Source organism: Trachypithecus francoisi, unplaced genomic scaffold (assembly GCF_009764315.1).
Source record: "Trachypithecus francoisi isolate TF-2019V2 unplaced genomic scaffold, Tfra_2.0 Lachesis_group0, whole genome shotgun sequence".
Lineage (NCBI taxonomy): Eukaryota > Metazoa > Chordata > Mammalia > Primates > Cercopithecidae > Trachypithecus > Trachypithecus francoisi.
The window spans coordinates 131,241,618-131,261,988 of NW_022681453.1; the positions used below are offsets into that span (position 1 = coordinate 131,241,618).

General features: G+C 45.8%; 1 protein-coding gene across 7 annotated transcripts in view; it reads right to left on the reverse strand.

The window, feature by feature from the left end:
• Positions 1–20,371, reverse strand: part of ABCC5 (ATP binding cassette subfamily C member 5) — a 97,617-nt gene that overhangs the window by 37,677 nt on the left and 39,569 nt on the right. For 6 of the 7 annotated variants that reach the window (XM_033211857.1, XM_033211856.1, XM_033211858.1 and 3 more), the window contains 8 exons: positions 19,442–19,549; positions 13,783–14,139; positions 10,158–10,229; positions 7,845–7,969; positions 7,653–7,725; positions 5,886–6,089; positions 3,712–3,855; positions 1,637–1,739 (listed from right to left, as the gene is read on the reverse strand). In XM_033211857.1, coding sequence (XP_033067748.1) covers positions 1,637–1,739; positions 3,712–3,855; positions 5,886–6,089; positions 7,653–7,725; positions 7,845–7,969; positions 10,158–10,229; positions 13,783–14,139; positions 19,442–19,549 — 1,186 coding nt within the window. Of the gene's footprint in view, positions 1–1,636; positions 1,740–3,711; positions 3,856–5,885; positions 6,090–7,652; positions 7,726–7,844; positions 7,970–10,157; positions 10,230–13,782; positions 14,255–19,441; positions 19,550–20,371 lie in introns of all 7 variants that reach the window. The other variant, XM_033211862.1, reaches the window with a different exon arrangement.

Here is a 20,371-nt window from a genome sequence, read left to right on the forward strand (position 1 = left end):
ACATCAGTTACATGCAGATTCGTGTGTAAATCATATCGGTTACATGCAGATCCACGTGTATATCACATCTGTTTCATGCAGATCTGTGTGTATATCACATCTGTTACATGCAGATCTGTGTGTATGTTACATCTGTTACATACAGATCTGTGTGCATATTGTGTGACGCTGAGGTCTGGGTTACTAATGATCCTCTCATCCAGGTACTAAACATAGTATCCGGCTTTTCCCTCTTTACCCAAATAATCTTTACAAATCTTGGAATAAGCCTCCCTCACACATGCCTTGAGCACTTTAAGAGTTGTGAGTAGCCAGGTTAGTGACTATGTAGAGAAGAACAAATGTTTGCTAATGATATTCTGATTTTTACTGCCTATGGTAAGAACTAACAAATGTCTCAGCCTTCTGTGCTGTTTGTTTTCTGGGGTGTGTCAATAAGGTATCATAAACCACATCTGAATTCAAAATCCCATACCTTTTAAAAAAGAAATAAAAGAGGCAGTAAGTCAGAATGATCAACTCCCGATACCAAATATCTCCTGCAGTTTCTTTTTTTTTTTTTTGTCAGGATCTCACCCGGTCCCCCATGCTGGAGTGCAGTGGCTCATCTCGGCCTCCCAAGTAGGTAGGACTATAGGCACACACCACCACGCTTGGCTAATTTTTATATTTTTTGTAGAGAAGTGGGGCTCGCCATGTTGTCCAGACTGGTCCTGAACTCCTGGGCCCAAGCAATCTTCCCACCTCAGCCTCCCAAAGTACTGGGACTACAGGTGTAAGCCACCTATGCCTGACCTCCTGCAGTTTTAAGGATAAGGAAGTGGCAACAGGCCCTGTCTCCAAAGCAATGGCAAACCCAAGAAAGTCCCTGGATTCAAAACGGTGAGGTGAGGAGGTGAAGTAACAGAGAGATTAAAACAAGACCACACATATCTACATCTATACAGTAAACACACACACACACACACACACACACACACACACACAGTGTGTGTGTATTTAAATTGACATGCAACTTAAAATTCAAAGGTGAAAATGCCCACATTATTGCAAATAGCTTCCCTTAACTCTCAAGATTTGTTACTGTTGATAACATAAAGGGCTTAAGAAACAGGATCAAGGGCTCTGGACAGGAAACGCCAAGTAGGAAAAACCCCTCTCTGTCACTCTTACTCATAATCCTGGTGCTATATTGTCAGGACAAGGTGATGAGTCTACTGTTCTAACACGGGCACTTCTGAGGACACAGGTATTCTTAGAGCCAGAACACCTCTGATTTGGTTGGGACTTTCCGTGAGCAGAGGTGAATCACTGGATGGAAGGGTGAACCTGTACCCACCATTCGATTTTTCCTTACTCAGGATGACTCAGTTCTAATTACCTAAACCTGACCCCATCCTGCACAGGAGGAGAAGGCATGGGTCTGAAGGTGACTCTTACTGCCCTGGTCTGTTTAAGCAAACAGAAGGTGCCTCGTGGTCTCCCAGTATTATATAAGAACTTTGTTTTCCAGAAATGTAAGACCAGGTATTTATATTGTACACATACTGCTATCAAACATCATGGATTACTTACCACACAAGTAATTTCTGATAAACTTTGATGACAAATCTAAAAATTTCAAAAAAGCCATTACCTTCCTCTGGCTTTACTGCTTTCTCCTTCTTTACTGATCCTGTTTTAGGACCCTTGTCTTGTGACTTCTTCTGTGAACCACTGGTTTCCTTTTTTGAGTTGATCTAATAATATTAAAAAAAAAAAAAAGTCTCCAGTCACGTTAGCCATCCAGATGAATGTCCACAGGATACACATTAGGAAATCATCAATCAAGCTGCTATTACTGAAAAAAGATCCATCCAACTTTTTAAAAGGGTCACCTATACTCATTTCCTGTACTTCCTCATCTCCTTAAATTTTTAAGATTTAAAATTTAGTCCACTGACATTTGCTCTCCCCAGCCACTAAACTCCAAACACAGTAAACTTTGTATTCTGTTCTTGTCCATTCCAAGTTGTCCAAAGTATTAGGGGTGGGGTCTTAGGGGTGGGGTCATTTCTATTCCTACTATCTCTGAGCCCCCACATCACTAAATCAAATCTATAGATCTGATCATTTCCCACTGCTACCACAGGATAAACATAAGCTTTTCCGCCTGGTTCTGTAGGACCTCCATATTCTGGCCCTACCCTAATCCTGCAAGCTCCTCTCCCATCTCACTGGTGTCCACGGCCCCTACTCTCAAGCCACACTGGACTTCACACCATTCTTTTTTTTTTTTTTTTTTGAGACGGAGTCTCGCTCTGTCATCCAAGCTGGAGTGCAGTGGCCGGATCTCAGCTCACTGCAAGCTCCGCCTCCCAGGTTTACGCCATTCTCCTGCCTCAGCCTCCCGAGTAGCTGGGACTACAGGCGCCCGCCACCTCGCCCGGCTAGTTTTTTTTTTTGTATTTTTTTAGTAGAGACGGGGTTTCACCGTGTTAGCCAGGATGGTCTTGATCTCCTGACCTCGTGATCCGCCCGTTTCAGCCTCCCAAAGTGCTGGGATTACAGGCTTGAGCCACCGCGCCCAGCCTTTCACACCATTCTTTACACCACATTGCAATTTCCCATTTCTCTACCTTTGTCCACACTTGTTCCTCCACTTGGAATGCCCCTCCCCTTCTCCCAATCACAGTCACAGTTGTCCCCATTCAGATAGATTCAAGTCTTCCGTTCTTCATGAGGCAACACTCCCTGGAAAGCTCACCCTCCCATTTGCCCTTAGGACTCCATTAGTGCTATACATGTGACATAGTGTTCTAAGCCACATCTGTAAGTGCTTGTAAGAGCATAAAAACATTGGTCTTCCCTAGAACACTGTGAGTCCCTCAAGGACAGAGATGATGTCTCTCACACGGTGACAACTTACACAGGCCCTACCCCTGAGAACTGCCTGTAACAGGGCACACAGGAACTCAATAAACAGCCTCAGGTTCTACCTGAGACAACAGAAACTACTTAGTGCTCCCCTTTCCAAGTTTCTCTTATGTCTTTTTTTGTTTTTTCTTGAGATGGAATTGCTCTCTGAGCAATCTCAGCTCACTGCAACCTCCACCTCCTGGGTTCAAGTGATTCTCCTGCCTCACCCTCCCAAGTAGCTGGGATTACAGGTGCCCGCCACCACACCCAGCTAATTTTTGTATTTTTTTTTTTGTAAAGACATGGTTTCTCCATGTGCATTGCCCAAGTTGGTGTCAAATTCGTGGGCTCAAGCAATCTGTCCACCTTAGCCTCCAAAAATGCTGGGATTATAGGCAAGAGTCACAGCGCCCGACCTGAGTGCTTTTTTCCCTACCTTGGCACTTTATTCACTTGTTTATTTAAAAAGAGCTTCATAGTGCTTCAATCAGGGGGACGGAGCTTATGAAACTGTGACTGAACAGCAGCACATATCTTCTCTGCCCTCACTGAGCCCATATCCTTCTCCCTGCCATTGTCATATTAATAAGTTCTTCGTGACAGAAGACCTCAACTCACCAGCCCTACAATCCTGCTCTCCTAGAGCAGAATCAGTATGTGAACTAAGGCACAGCAATCTGTTCACCAGAAAACAGAGCCCCTGCCAATAAGACATAGACACTGGATTCAGCTGAGATCTCTCCATCACTCACTCCGGCTATGTTTCCCTTGCAGAGAGAGAAGGGGACACACGCAAACACCATCAGATCTTACCTCAACTGGCGGTGTATCTCCCAGCAACAGGTTATTAAAAATGGTAGCATAGTCACCATTTAAATTCATCAGTTCCTCATGGGTGCCTCTTTCCGTAATACAACCCTCTTTCATGAAGATCACTTCATCACAGTCAACCAGGTACTGAAGGCAAAGGCAGAGACAATACAATACGTTATTTGTGCAAATACATTCAAACATCCATACCTTAGTTCAGTAGTTCTCTACAGGAGGCGAGTTAACCTCCCAGAAGACATTTGGCAGTATCTGGAGACTTTTTTTTTGAGACAGTCTTGCTCTGTCCCTCAGGCTACAGCGCAGTGGCGCAATCTCAGTTCACTGCAACCTCTGCCTCCTGGGTTCAAGCGATTCTCCTGCCTTGGCACGCACCACCATGCCTGCCTAATTTTTTTGTATTTTTAGTAGAGACGGGGATTTGCCATGCAGGTGATCCACCCGTCTCGGCCTCCCAAAGTGCTGGGATTACAGGTCTGAGCCACCGTGCCCAGCTGGAGACATTTCTGGTTGTCACAACTGGGGGGAGAGGTACACAGATGCTCCTCAATTTACGATGGGCTTACATCCTGATAAACCCAACGTAAATTGAAAATATCAGAGCTTAGGCCGGGCGCGGTGGCTCAAGCCTGTAATCCCAGCACTTTGGGAGGCCGAGACGGGCGGATCACAAGGTCAGGAGATCGAGACCATCCTGGCGAACACAGTGAAACCCCGTCTCTACTAAAAATACAAAAAACTAGCTGGGTGAGGTGGCGGGCGCCTGTAGTCCCAGCTACTTGGGAGGCTGAGGCAGGAGAATGGCGGGAACCCGGGAGGCGGAGCTTGCAGTGAGCTGAGATCCGGCCACTGCACTCCAGCCTGGGCGACACAGCGAGACTCCGCCTCAAAAAAAAAAAAAAAAAAAAAGAAAATATCAGAGCTTAGCCTAACCTACCTTAAACATGCCCAGAACTCTTACATTAGCTTAAGAGTTGGGCAAAATCATCTAACACAAAGCCTATTTTATAATAAAGTGTTCAATATCTAATGTAATTTTTTTCAATACTATGCTGAAAGTGAAAAACAGAATGGTTGTATGGGAACCATCATAAAGCCAAAAAACTGTAAGTTGAAATATAAGCCAGCAACCATCTGTATTGGTATCTAGCGGCTAGAGGCCAGGGGTACGCAAAGTAGCCCTGTACAACGTGGACTATCTGGCCCAAAACGTCAGTGGTGGCAACGTTGAGAACCCCACTTTAGTGTATTGTGCCTCGTGACATAGTATAAGGAGCAGTTTCTCCAGTTTTTCTTTTTCTCTTTTCTTTTTTTTTTTTTTGAGATGGAGTCTCGCTCTTGTTGCCCAGGCTGGAGTGCAATGGTGCAGTCTCAGCTCACTATAACCTCCACCTCCTGGGTTCAAGGGATTCTCCTGCCTCGGCCTCCTGAGTAGCCGGGATTGCAGGCATATGTGCCACCACGCCCGGATAATTTTTGTATTTTTAGTAGAGACAGGGTTTCACCAGTTGGTCTTGAACTCCTGACCTCAGGTGATCCGCCAGCCTTGGCCTCCCAAAGTGCAGGAATTATAGGCGTGAGCTACCACGCCTGGCCGAGTTCCTCCAGTTTTTCACATGAATCTGCTGATGGAGCCACATGAGCCCTGCATTAAATTTACACCCTTTCACTGCACTCACAAATACACATAATTATGACTTTCTTTGGCAGAATGGAGGGTTTGCCCCCCAAACGTGACAACATATGTGAACCAGATGGCAACATCTTTGAGCTGCTCTCCAAAGTGGCTACTTATCATGGAATGACAGAGGGAGAGAAGCTTGTTTTCCCAAAACAGTTCCCACTTGCATAGAGATGTTAACACAATGCTTTCCAAACTATCTTATACCCAAACTCCATTTTTGGCCCGCTGCTCTCAGCCCTTTTACTTGCTGATCTATATGCAGAAGCTGATATGCTCCAAGGATCTCTGATTTAGATGGCCATCTGTTACACTGGTACAGTGAGCTTTATTGGTACAGGGGGTTAATTTGCTAAGAAAATGAAACCTTGATTCCAGGAATTTCTAGTTATAACACAAGGATACCTGAAGCAAACCTACCTCCCTGTTTCTGATTTCCCAAAGTAAGGTAGGCAGCCAAGGGAAGAAAGCACCATACCTGTAACTGGTGGGTAACAAACAGAACTGTCTTGGACTTGAGATGTTTCCGGATAGCACTATTGAAGATGTGGTTGCCCACATGGGCATCTAAGGCACTGAGGGGGTCGTCCAGGATGTAGATGCTCCTGTCACTATACAAGGCCCGGGCAAGGCTGATCCTCTGGCGCTGCCCACCGCTCAGGTTGGCTCCTCGCTCTCCAATCTACAAGATCCCAGAAGTGTGGTGAAGCCTCCAGCGCAAGTCAGTCCAGAACAGCGCGTAGGGGTCACCCAGTCACTTCTCTTCTTTCCCACCCAGACCAGCTCCTTCTCTCAATTCCCCGCAGATGAACTGCCACGCTGATCCTTCCAGAAAGTGGGGGAGTTGGCCCAGATGCCTCTTCCTCTACCACTGCCATCTGGGTACCAATCAATCCTACATCTGGTCTTGCCACTCCACCCAGATGCCCCCCCTCCAATCCATTCTCCACATGGCAGGAAGAGCTTTCCAGAACACAAAGCTGACCATCTCCCACCCCTGCTTAAAATTCTTCGAGAGCCCCAAAGGATAAACCCTGACTATCTAAACATGGCATACAAACCGGACCCTTTGCCACCCAGTTCCCCAGCAATTCTCAGCCTCCAGTGCATAATCCCCCTTCCACATCCTGGGACCTAAGCCATTTGAAATTATGTGTATATTATGAACACGACAATGTCATGTGCTTGCCTCTACTTTGTCTGCTCAGTTCTGGCATCATCTCCTCTGAAATCTCCCCCAACCTCCTTCCCGCTAGTACCCCAAAGAGATGGGGCTCTTTTCCATCAGATTATTTTGTGCCTGTTTGTTTGGGTATCTCATCCTCTTAACTGTACACTTCTTTACATGCAGATTATTGTCTTATTCCTTTATATTCTTAGTGCCAGTGTCTGCACATGTCACTGGCACATGATAAGCACCTAATAAATGTTACTAAATGATCAAATGAATGAATCAGTTGTCAAATATTCAATTAATTCAGAGGTTTTCAAACTGGACGTTGCATCAGAATTACCTGCAGGGTTTGTTAAAACAGACTTTTGCACCCCACCCCTAGAGTTTCTGATTCAGTAGGTCTGGAGAACAGCCTAAGAATTTGTGTTTCTAACAAGTTCCCAGGTGATGCTGATGCTGATGCTGCTGATCTGGGGACATGGATTTAAGGATCTCTAAAGTAATGAAACCATTCACCAAATCTGGTTTGAGGGATTTAACTGAAGTCAGTTAAATAAAGGTGCCAATCCCAGAGACCTTCAGGGCAATTCACGGGAGACAAGTTTTAACACTGAAGAGCACAAATTAGTTCCAAAGACACGCCTCTGGAAATTGCTGCAGGGCAGAGACCCAAAGAAATGTGGATTTGTTCTAAGGGCTCTTTCTAATAGAAAAGGGCTCTCTACAAACTATCTGAGTTAAGGAGATTGGCAAAATCAAGTTCAAGGAAGAAGCTCAACATGCACACGCTTACTTGTAGTTTTAAAAATATCTGGATAGAGTAAAAAACAACCCTGAGTCAACAATGGGATTTTGTTCAAAATCCCCAAGACATAGAAAACGCTTACAATCTTAAAACAAGCAGTGTTAACATCCCTGTCCTAACAGATGCTTTCCTAACACAACGGCCTAATGACAGCCTAACCGCCTGTGAGGCTCTTCTCCCAAGCACTTCAGATGCACTCCCAGAAGCAGCTCTGGCCCAGCTCCGCCACTCTGCTAAATGCCTGATCAGGGGCAGAAGGCCTGTACCTCCGTCAGGTCGCTGCTGGGAAGAATGGCCAGGTCAGGCCTCAGGCAGCAGCTGTTCAGCACAGAGTTGTACCTGGAGGACACAAAGAGATAGCGTGAGGGACACGGCAGGAGCAGAGCCTGCTGACTAGGGCTGCGTTGCATCTCACATGGCCAAGATGGAAAGCATGACAGAAGCCAAACATTCCTTGCCTTTCTTCATCATATTCCTTCCCAAACAGAATGTTGTCTCTCAGAGTAGCATTGAGGATCCAGGCCTGCTGGGCCACATAAGCGAAGGTTCCACTGATGGCAATGCTGCCCTCTAGAAGTGTCATCTAGGGAGAGAGACACCATCCAATGACATCATAACTCAAAACCATCACCCTATGCCAACAGAACTCCCACCTTCCACAGTGGAATCTAGCTCTGGTAATTTCCCTGGATGCTTTTTGGACCCAAATCTAGATCCCACCTTTATTCCAAAGAGAGCTACAGAAGCAAAAAACATCAAAGTTCTCCTTGTTTATGTGTGATGGGAGCCCAGCATAACCCGTAACTTGAAGGAGCAAACACTTCCCTCTGCAGCCATTTGCTGTGTGCAAACTGTTTAAATTAGGAAAAGCATAAGCAAGAGGTTCTTGCAGAATTCTCCTGGAGAGGATGCTGTAGGGGTTTCCAGCTAATCCCTGCCTCAACATGGGGGTAGGCCAACTCATCCACGGCAATTATCTAGGATGCTGGCTAGACCAGTTGTTTCTATGAAATGAGGACCAAGGGGAAAAAAAAGTCCAGGTTAGACATCACCTAGTATTTATAATATTTACACAGTGTCCATTTACCAATGATGGACCCTCCCTGCCCACAAGCAGTGATGAGCCATGTGCTTTGAATTTTGTGTTCAGTTGCAATGGTTGATACGAATTGACTTATCCATTTTACCCTCTTCCATGATTTCTTTCGTTTGGGACTGATAGTAGACATTTGTCTTGGTTTAGGGATGCTACAGCTTTGAAGCAAAGTTTCACTAACCAGCCTGTGCAGTACTTGTTCATATAAGCTGGTCTTCTCAAACACCCTCACACAGCATGCACACACACAGGTGTACCTACGTACACCACAAACTGGTAGCACTCTGATGTGCACTTCAAAGGGTTCAGAAGCCCTCAGAGGGTCTACTGTGGAAAGCTGGCACTTACGACTGCTGCACAAACACCCCACACTGCAGCACTATCAATGGAGGTAAACTACAGTTAAAGTAGGGCTGACCAGCACAACCCGTTTCCCTGCCAGCAACAGGGCTGCCAGGATTTGTCCAGAAGCAAAGCCTGACTTGGTTTTCAACCTAACCACTGCCTAATCAACCCTGGAAAATGGAGCACATTGGTAGATGGCAGAGCAGCACTTACGAATTGACCTTTTCTTTCCTGTTCCCCCTCCCCCCATCTCTGTCTCTCCTCACTGGCCCTCCAAATCTGGTTGGTCATCAGAAATCACCTAGGAAGTTTGGTGCTTTTTACAAGACCAAAGGCTGGGCCCCATCACTGGAGAGTGTCATAAAGCAGAAGGTGCGGGCGCTGCCCGCCATGATCCGAACTCAGACGGCCCCAGGCACCACCACCCTCAAGGAGGACCACAACTCAACAACTGTGACAGCTGATGCCAAACAAGACAAGAAAGTAAGAGACTACAAAAGCATGCCTGCTCCCCATGTGTTTCATTTCAATTCAGCGGACCTTATCCATCAGGATGTAGAGATAATCATAAGTTTACGCTCATCTCAACCACCTAAGTCAAGTTAATTTAATTCTAGTTTAAAAGCATGTGGGCACCTCGTTTTTTTGTTTGTTTGTTTGTTTTTTCTGGATTATTTGGTTCTAAAACACAGCAATGATAATGTGTCTCAGCGGCATGACTCCAGCCCCATCCTGTCCCTCACTCTCAGTACTGGCCACCGTGTCCTGGGCCCTGCGTGCTGTTCACTCCCTGCCTGGAGATGTGCTTGTGTGTCCTCAAGGCCTTGCTCCCCACTGGACCATGAACTCGCCAAGGGCATGACTCTTTCAGGGATTAGGCAGAAAAACAAAGCGGCTCTGCTTCTAGATCAAACCCTGACAGTCCTGTCTGACAGACAGGCTGGGAGTGCTGTCAGCCCTGCTTCTTTACAGGTTAACTCTGTGGGCAGCACTGCAGTGTAGGGTGTCTGTTCATCTCTTATCTCTGCCATTTTCAACACACGGGCATACCTGTGACATTCAATAGATACACACTGAATGAAAGAAGGCATGAAACCAAATGGCTCCAGCAGAGGCAACAGTCAGTCATCCATCAGGCGCCCACCAAGCCTCCTTCCAGGCAGAAGGCTGTGAAGGGGTGGAACTGGGGAGAATTGGGGGAGTACAATGCAGGCTGAGGGTTCATTTGTTTCCACCTTTCCTGACTCTCTTCAGGAAATTTGTTCATTTTTTCCTGAGACTCTTGCGAATCAGACAAAGAAGCAGAAAAGGACAATAACAAAAATCTTACCTGGCCTAAAATGGCTGAAATGAGAGAGGTTTTTCCACTTCCTACACTGCCGCAGATTCCAACCAGTTTACCCTGGACAAGGTACACAGAGAGGAGGGTCATTGAGATACTACTGACCATTCATCTCAAAGGACTTGAGGAAAAAACACATTAACTGTAGTCTACCCATACAGAACTGTCACCCTGATAACTCAGCAGGCCACTTACCTGTTTTCTCACTCATTAGCTGCCTATCTCATGGGTTTCTGCGGAGACACCTGAGATAACAGGAATGGAAGCCCTTTGGGGAAAGTAAACACGCCGCCCACTCCAGTATCCCACCATCATTCTCACATTCCGGTAGCCCACCATCATTCTCGCACTCCGGGCCAGGCTGGTCTCAAACTTCTGGCCTCAAATGATCCGCCTGCCTCAGCCTCCCAAAGTGCTGGGATTACAGGCATGAGCCACCGCACCTGGCCACCCATATTATTTATTTACTTGTTTTTGCTGTTTTCCAGAAGAGAGGGCAGGACTCTTAAAAAATCATTTTATTATGATTTTTCTCTAAGGTGTAAACATCATGTATTTTCAATAAAAACCATGGACACTGTTGCTTCCATTTTTCTGCAAAACATTTCCAAAAATCTGAGGACTATTTATATCATCAATCCCACACAAAAGTAGAAAACCAAGTCTATGACTAACTGAGTATCCTTAGGCAAGATACAGAGTTCTCAAAGTCGCATTGAAAGTTTTCAAGGGACAGACAGATGACTTCAAAAAGGTCACTTGTTTACAGCCCTGTGCTGGTTCAAGCATCCCCAGGAAGGAAGGGAGAGTGGTGGTATGGACGGAGCATGGATTCTGGAGGCAGATGGGTCTTTATCTGAATCCCAGTTTCACTAGCACTTTCTAACTGTGTAATCTAGGCCCAGGACTTAACCTAATACTGTGTCTGTCTCCTTCTTTGGACTCTGAGCACCTTGAGGAAAGGCAGTATCCTTGTAAAACTAAGTACAGTATCTGATAGTTGAACAAATAGTTTTTGACGTGGTCCAGGAGTACTGAATGGTTTACTGCCTGGTGGCAACAAGGAGGTCAAGTCACAGGTTCAACCTCTGCTCAGGCCAGTTAGGTTTATGTGAGAAAAATGCTATTCTGATGATTAAATGATGACTAAATGAGACACCAAAAATGAGAAAAATGCCTGGTGCACAGAAGACACTTGGCAAACATCACCTCCCCTTCCCTTCCCTAAAAAGAAGGCCCAGGGAGAATTAAGGGATCTCTCTTCAAATGGCTAAAGGTCTCCCATGTGTCTGTGGGCTCTGAAGGGCAGAATGAGGGTTAACACACAAAGTAAAAGAATACATTTTAGCTGCATGTGTGGAATCATTTTCTAATAGAGCTGATTAGCAATGTATTAGAGCTCTCTCAATAATCAAGCTAATAATTACTAAATGAAAAGCCTGTTAGGCGTTAACTGAAGTAAGGCCAGGTGCAGTGGCTCACGCCTGTAATCCCTGCACTTTGAATGGTTGAGGCAGGTGGACCACCTGAGGTCAGGAGTTCGAGACAAGCCTGGCCAACATGGTGAAACCCTGTCTCTACTAAAAATACAAAAATTAACCAGGCACAGTGGCACATGCCTATAATCCCAGCTACTCGGGAGGCTGAGGCAGGAGAATCACTTAAACCCAGGAGGCAGAGGTTGCAGTGAGGCGAGATCATGCTACTGCACTCTAGCCTGGGCGACAGAGCCAGACTCCATCTCAAAAAAAAAAAAGAGTTAACTGAAGTAAAAAAACTGACTTGCATGCCCTTCAATGACACTAATAGTTTCAAGTGGTGTCACTAAAGACTCTCTCCCCTTCTCGCTCATAGTTTTCAAAAGCTAGAAGCTTTTTGTTCTCTTCTCAGTCTAGTTCTGGATCGGCTTACCATGCCTCTGGTCAGTTGCTGATTTTGATAAACACTGCATTCAAATCTCCTCCTCCCTACTTCCAGTTACACGGACAAACATTTCTTACCACCTCCCGCAAACAACCTTGATCTAAGACATCCTCATCTTTCTCCTGGTTACTGTGGTAACAGAGCCTTGACTGTTCTCCTTGCTTCCTTGTCTCCCCCTGCAGCAACCAGAATGATCCTCTTCACACATAAGTCTGATCATGTCATTCTGCTGTGAATCCTCCAAAGGCTCCTCTTCCCACTTGGAGTAAAGCCGAAGTCTGACCAGAGGCTCTGGCAGGCACCACCTCTGCCCTTGGTATCCACTACTCTCTCCCACGCTCATTCCACTCCAATAACAGGCACACTCACCACTTGTGGTCTCTGTGTTTCTGTTCCTTTGGCCTGGAATGTTCTTACCCACCCACCCCATACCCAGGTAGCTCTCTCCCTCATCTCCTTCGATCTTTGCCCAAATATTACTTTCTAAATGACGCCTTCCCTCAGGCAGCTATTCAAGTTGTAACCACACTTGCTCCCTGCCCCAGCACCCTCTCTCCCTGCCCACCATTTTTTCTTTTTTTTTGAGACTCACTCTGAGTCTCTCACTCTGCCACCCAGGCTGGAGTGCAGTGGTGCAATCTCAGCTCACTGTAACCTATGCCTCCTGGGCTCAAGCAATTCCCCTGCCTCAGCCTCCCAAGTAGCTGGGACTATAGGCGTACAGCCAGCTAATTTTTCTATTTTTTGTAGAGACAGGGTTTCAACATGTTGGCCAGGCTGGTCTTGAACTCCTGGGCTGAAGCGATCTGCCCACCTTGACCTCCCAAAGTGCTGGGATTACAGGCATGAGCCACCATGCCCAGCCTCTGTCCCCTTCTGTCATAGCCCTTATCACCATCTGATATGCAATGTATTTTATTTGCTCACAACCTGTCTGTGCCTGCTAGAATGTCAACTCCACGAAGGACAGGATTTTTGTCTGTTTGGGTTTTTGTAGCTCTATGCCCAGCCCTACCACAGCATCTGGCATGGAATTTGATACTCATAAAATGGCTATTGAATGAATGAATATATACACATCTGGGGCCCTCTAATGACACAGACCTGTGAACATGGTGCTGGTTCCAAAATACATAGTCTATATTTTAAAAGCCTTGATTGAACCTGGCATCTCTGTTCCACCATTCCCTGTAGGAGGCCCTCTGAGACTAATCTTATGCTACCTGGCTGTGACATCATCTACTGTAACGATCCTTAACTTACATTAAGAATAAATAATTACAACACGACTGTTGTCACAGTAGCCCTGAGACTACCTATGACGCGCCAGGTATGATGCACAGCCTCCTGCACAAGGACCCTCACAGAGTGGTAACAATCAAATAGCTGTCACAGCTCACATACAACTAAAACTGAATCCTCTTTAGGGGAAAATCCTGGAAAATCCTCTTGAATGTTTCATTTCCTTGCTTATAAAACGATCACCTCATAAGATCAGTTGTTATTCATTTCTGCTGCAAAATGCTTAATTGGTTTTTTTTAGAGTTAGAGCTGGTCTAATTTGCTCTTTAGTTCAAAATCACTTCTAGCCACAAAGCACTTTGTGAAAAGGAACAGCAGCCGCCTATTGGTGGCAGAGCAGCACGGGGTGGCGGGGTGCGGGTGGGGAGGCAGGGGGCGGGCTGCTTACCTCTTGGATCTCCAGGTCGATGCTGTGCAGCGTCCTCTGTAAGCGCAGGTGGCCCAGGTGGATGTGCTTGCCTTCTTCCTCTTCGGGACTGGGCCGCTCGTCACTGTCCAGGAGGAGGTGGCCTTTCTGCTCTGCCAGCACCGCCTGATGCTCAGTGCGCTGCAGCTGCCTCACCTTCTCTTTCTTGCCCCTGGAAGCCCTCTTGTCTTTTTTCATTTTGGGGGTCAGCTTGGGCGAGTTCTGGATACTGGAGTGGGAGGAGTCCCATGCCAAGGTGGCATTTTTCATCTCTATCTTGATGTGAGGACTGGCTGGTTTGTTCTTTATCATGTGAACCTCTTCCATTAGAAACAAACTCTGATAGGAGTTGTGAGAGAGGTGCAAAGATGAGACACTGGATCAAGACCAGGGAGACAAGCCTAGGGCGCACACTCACGTAGCAAAACACATCAGGCTATACAGTGGAAGGAAGCTGAAGGGCAAAAGGTAGCTCATTAGTGCAGCCAGTCTCAGGCCCATCAAGGGGTCATGGGAGTGTGGGGGCAACCTCAAGAGGTCCAGGGGCCTTGTCAATGACCCAATATTCTACATGACAAATTACATGCTAAACTGCCTTTCCCCCTCAGCCAGCCTAACGCGGACCTAATGACATTTAACTGACTGGCATGTAGCCCCTTGTTCTAAGGAGTAGTAAAAAGCAGGTAGGAATAGCAAAGGGCATGCTGACCTCCAGTACAGATGCTCACTATGTGTTTTCCTTCCAGACCCCTCCTGCAGAATCCCAAAGCCTGCCCACTTCCCACACTCACAGCACCGCACGTATCTAGAAGTAAAGACTGTCACAGGCTTACATTGCTACCGTCAGAAAACAGTATCTAAACATTTCATCTACCACAGAGAACATCTTCTTGCCAAGAAACTCTCATGTCTTCAAAGCCTTGCCTTGGAACTTGAGAGTTCAACAACCAAAGGAACAGGCTTGCATGGAAGTGAAGGGTATCTCCCAGAGAAACATCCCTTGGGAAGAGAACAAGACACTTTCCTCCCACTCATTCCCAGAGACCCCTGAATTACATTAAAATAAACAATTTTTTTTTTTTGAGACAGAGTCTTGCTCTGTTGCCCAGACAGGAGTGCAGTGGCACAATCTCAACTCACTGCAACCTCCACCTCCCAGGTTCAAGAGATTCTCATGCCTCAGCCTCCCAAGTAGCTGAAATTACAGGCATGCGCCACCATGCCGGCTAATTTTTGTATTTTTTTTGTAGAGATGGGGTTTCGCCATGTTGGCCAGGCTGGTCTTGAGCTCCTGGACTCAAGTGATCTGCCTGCCTCAGCCTCCCGAAGTGCTGGGATTACAGGTGTGAGCCACCACACCCGGCTGAAGAATGAATTCTTGAAGAGGGAAATGTTTCTGAAATGAAGACGTAAAACACTGATCATAATATATCGCAGCCCAGGATGTTCCCATAAGACTTTGAATCCACTTCTAACAATTCTCTTAAGGCAGTGATCTTCTCTACAGATTGTTATACCAGTTGGATTCACAGTATGATTTAAAATATATTTATCTTAATTTTAAAAAATTTTAAACATTACAAAATCTTTAGAGAAAAGATAGCTTTTAGGGTCAGGACTCTGCTTAGTTACTGAGAACCCCGCAGCTATCTTAAATTTTGCAGGTGCTATAAAATATCATACATAATCCCTCTCCCCAAGAACAAACCCTTTCTCTCTTGGATTCTAAACTTCTAAGCTCTCCCTTAAGCTCCCGTCTCCCAATCATCCCTGATCCCGTCTTCCCCGCAGTGTCATGATTCTAAACTTCTGAGATAATCTTCACTCTTGAGTAACATTAGGTGTAGCCCCTGCTTGCTGAAACGGCTGCTGGTTTCATTTGTTCAAAGCCTTCCTGAGAGACTGAGCTAAGAGTAACATGCCAAACATTTTGATCACCTTCACAGAGTAAAACCACATGATGACAGAATGTCCATCATTTCTCTCCCCTAAAGAGTTATTCAAAGAACAAAGGTCTTTTAGGCCTCAACGAACTATTAAGAAACATGCCAGTACCTACTGGTTTTCACAGCTCCAGCCCCCATGTTTCCTTCCTACTCCCCGCAGCCTTACCCTCCCTTCTACCAGGAGAATTTTGGCTTCAGATCACTCTGTCCTGATGTGCTAAGAGGCAGACAAGGGCCTCCCCATACTTGAACTTGTATCTACTTGAATTTGCACCTGTCAGAACAACAGAATCTTAGATATAATGTAAACCTATAACCATATAAACCTATAAACCATAAGCCTCAACTTTATCACAGGACACTGACCATGAAAACACTATTCATTCACTAGAAGAATCAAATCAGAATGAATCTGTTGAGAGCACACAAGAGGGGACTACTCACAGGGTTGCCAGATAAATATAAGATGCCCAGTTAAATTAATTAATTAATTATTTTTTTGAGACAGGGTCTCACTCTGTCACCCAGGCTGGAGTGCAGGGGTGCAATCTCGGCTCACTGCAACCTCCGCCTCCCAGATTCATGCCATTCTCCTGTCTCAGCCCTCCCGAGTAGCTGGGATTACAGGTACCCACCACCACGCCCAGCTAATTTTTGTATTTTTAGTAGAGACGGGGTTTCACCAAGTTGGCCAGGCTGGTCTCGAACTCCTGGCCTCAAGTGATCCACCCACTCAGCCTCCCAAAGTGCTAGGATTACAGGTGTGAGCCACCATGCCCGGCCCCAGTCAAATTTAGATTCCAGAAAAACAATAATAATTTTTCAGTATAAGTATATTCCATGCAGTATTTCACTGGGTGTCCTGTGTCTGTATTTGCTAGAACAAGCCACCCTATTCCACTGGTGACAATCAGTGCAGCTTCGCACTGCCTTTCTACAGGTCATCAAATCAATAAATTACAGGTTACATAAATAAATTTTATATCTCTTTTCCTATTCTTTATGCGTACTACCCAACAGGAAGCAACAAGTTCTCCTGCAAGATGCACTTGCAGGGTAGGTGAAATAGAGAAAACACTATACTTGCCAATCTATCAGATCTCCAACTCCAATTTAAAAAAGAAAGAAAGAAAATGATGTAAAACAAGACACAGGGTGAAAAGCAGGGCTCTGCAACATCGTTGAGTTTCAAGGTCTGTAAAATGAATCAAAGAAGCAAGTCCCATCCTTGTTATTCTATATTCCATCTTCTAAAAATGATGGGAGGGCAGACGCTTTTGGGGAGATACAATCCCAGGAACAGTTTTGTTGTTTCCAAAAGGCTGCCTTAGATGGTTCCCCAATTGTGGCAGACTTCCTTTAATGCATTCGGAAACATAATAAACAGTTGCCTTACACCTAAAAAACAGCCCTTCAACCCTCATAAAGTCAACGTAATTCTAATTAATAAACATCTGAAGATAAGAAGAACAGGCTTAGAGTTGGGGAGGGATTAAGTAATAAATACTTGTTATCTTCTTTTTTCTTTTTTTTCTGAGACAGAGTCTCTCTGTGTTGCCCAGGCTGGAGTGCAGTGGTGCGATCTCGGCTCATGGCAACCCCCACCTCCCAGGTTCAAGTGATTCTCCTGCCTCAGCCTACTGAGCAGCTGGGACTACAGGCGCACGCCACCATGCCTGGCTAATTTTTCGGATTTTTAGTAGAGATGGGGTTTTACCGTGTTGGCCACGCTGGTCTTGAACTCCTGACCTCAAGTGATCCACCCACCTCAGCCTCCCAAAGTGTTGGGATTACAGGCGTAAGCCACCATGCCCGGCCATAAATACTTGCTATCTTGTGCCAAGCATCTAATTAAAAAAAGAATAAGAAGGAAAAAATAGACTGAGACTGCCAAGAGGAATAAGATAGCAGGGGTCTAAAGTCTCATGGGGCATCAAATAGAGCTGTGGGTGGTGCTGCTTCTACTATTAACTCTGAAGCTTCCTGGAGAGAGGAGGGACCTATGATGTGAAAGCCACCTGCTAATCCAAGTCCTCACTACTAAGCAGGAGATGAGAGCCCTCGAAAAACAAGGGGAGGACCAACCTACACTACAGGCCCTTACTTTATTCAAAGTGCTACCAAATCCATTCACTAACAAGAATACAGAAATGAACAGCAGGGAGAACTTATAGTCAAACATTTGCCTTTCATACACGACCGGTTATTGCGGATTCAGCAAAATAAAGCTCAGAGTCCCATTAGGCCATTTTTTTTCATATGACTCTGGCTCTTGGTTTTCTAAGTGGCCATGCTGGGGTCAGGGAGGGGCACATTCGAAGACTAGCTTTCTTCCCCTCCCTCTCCCCCTCCCCCTCACTCTCCCTCTCCTTCCTTCCTTCTCTCTCTCCCCTCCCTCCCTTCCTTCCTTTTTCTTTCTTCTTTAAAAAAAAAAAAAAAAAAAAAAAAAGATAAGAGTCTCACTCTGTTGTCCAGGCTGGAGTGCAGTGCCATGATCATAGCTCACTGCAGCCTCTACCTCCTGGGCTCAAGCAATCTTCCCACCTCAGCCTCCCAAGTAGCTAGGACTATGGGCGCACGCCACTGCGCCTGGCTATTTTTTTATTTTTTTGTAGAGATGGGGTCTTGCTGTGTTGCCCAGGCTGGTCTTGAACTCCTGGGCTCAAGTGATCCACCTGCCTCAGCCTCCCAAAGAGCTAGGACTACAGGCGCGAGCCACCACGCCTGGCCAGGACTGGCTTTCTTGACCAAATAAAAGTCACCTGGTCAACTGTAAACAAGCAGAATATAAACAAATCCCAGGAACTGAGTTTCCACGTTTCTTAAGAAGAAAATCCAATTTGTTTTCTCCTGAACCTCCAAGATGATTATATCCATTCCTCAAACATGTGAGCTTCAAGCCTTCACATCAGCAAAATTGCTTTCGTATTCCTCTCACCGGCCAATAAAGACAAGCAGGGGCATAGGAGCTAATCTATGCAGTGGCAATGTCAAAGAATTCCAGCCCACATGGCGTCCCCTTTTTTTTGTTAAGTATTAACCATTGTCAAATATCTATTTCTCTCCACCGTCCCAAATATACTCCCTTTCATATCATGTATGTGTATTATCCTGAAGGAACAAGGAACACAGCCAAGGTATGATCAACTAACCACCTGCAAAAAAAGAAGCTGATACTTACTTAACTGCACTTCTCAACATGATCTAGTTTTACGACTATTTCCATGTCACTGCTTTCCCTGCATCGTGGGTAGCAACCACAGGGCAGGAAAAAGAAAGTATCAAAAAGGATTCAGCATGTCAACCAATCAAAGTGACAGTAACAAAGATCAAGGGGAAGATGCCCCACAGTGCTCATCTTCTAGGTTTAAGCCACTTCAAGGCCCAGTGAGTTGCGACACATCCATGTCAGGACCAGGTGGAAGGGGCTAGCTCTAAAGGGGAATTCTGCAATCCTGGGAGCTCAGATCACGGCCGTCCAGAAAAGGTAAAAATTCACATTAATTTACAAAGGTGGTAAGTCTCGTCCCTCAATTCAGTCTCCTCCACTGCCCCCTTTTTCTTACCGACTTGCCAAAAGGCCAAAGCCAAGCTTAAATCCAGTGAGGCCAGCCTGTATGGCCCCTTGAACAGAGCCAGCAGTTAGTTGTGTGGGGAGGGCTCCTGACACTGGGGCAGGGAAAGGAGCCACTTACCTTAAATCTGTCAACAGCCACCGAGGCTTCTGAGAGGGACTTTACTGAAAACGGTGTTACTTTCAAAGCAAAAGTCATGGAATTGAAGACTGTCACCACTGTGAAAGCCTGAAAATAGAAGAAGAGAAGAAACTGTGCCTAATTATGCTATGCAACTAAAGTAACCTGACACCATCAATTTCCTCTCAGGTGCTAGGAAGGCTGCAGCTTGACTGTCAGATGTTATTACAAGTCAATTACCTTTTTTTTTTTTTTTTTTTTTTGAGATGGAGTCTCGCTTTGTCGCCCAGGCTGGAGTGCAGTGACACAATCTCGGCTCACTGCAACTTCCACCTCCCAGGTTCAAGCAATTCTCCTGCCTCAGCCTCCCGAGTAGCTGGGACTACAGGTGCTCAACACCACGTCCGGCTAATTTTTTGCATTTTTAGTAGAGATGGGGTTTCACCATGTTTGCCAGGCTGGTCTCAAACTCCTGACCTCAAGTGATCCGCCCGCCTTGGCCTCCCAAAGTGCTGGGATTACAGGTGTGAGCCACCGTGCCTGGCCACATTTTTTTTTTTTAGTAGAGTTTTTCAGACCTTCAATTAAAATTTCCAGTAAATATGAACCACAGGATGATCTGTAATTTCAGAATTAAACTCAAATTTAGGTTGACTAAAAACAACTCATACACTATTTGTGCATAAGGGCTGGCTCCCCACTCTTCTGCTTCTCAGCTTAATCCCATGAATGAAAAAATATCTACTAATTCTTGGGGAAACCTCCAGGTCCAGTAAGAAGATCAGAGCATCATCTCCATATGTGGTTTTTTTTTTTTTTTTTTTGAGATGGAGTCTTGCTCTGTCACCCATGCTGGAGTGCAGTGGCGCAATCCTGGCTCACCATAACCTCTGCTTCCTGGGTTCAAGCGATTTTCCTGCCTCAGCCTCT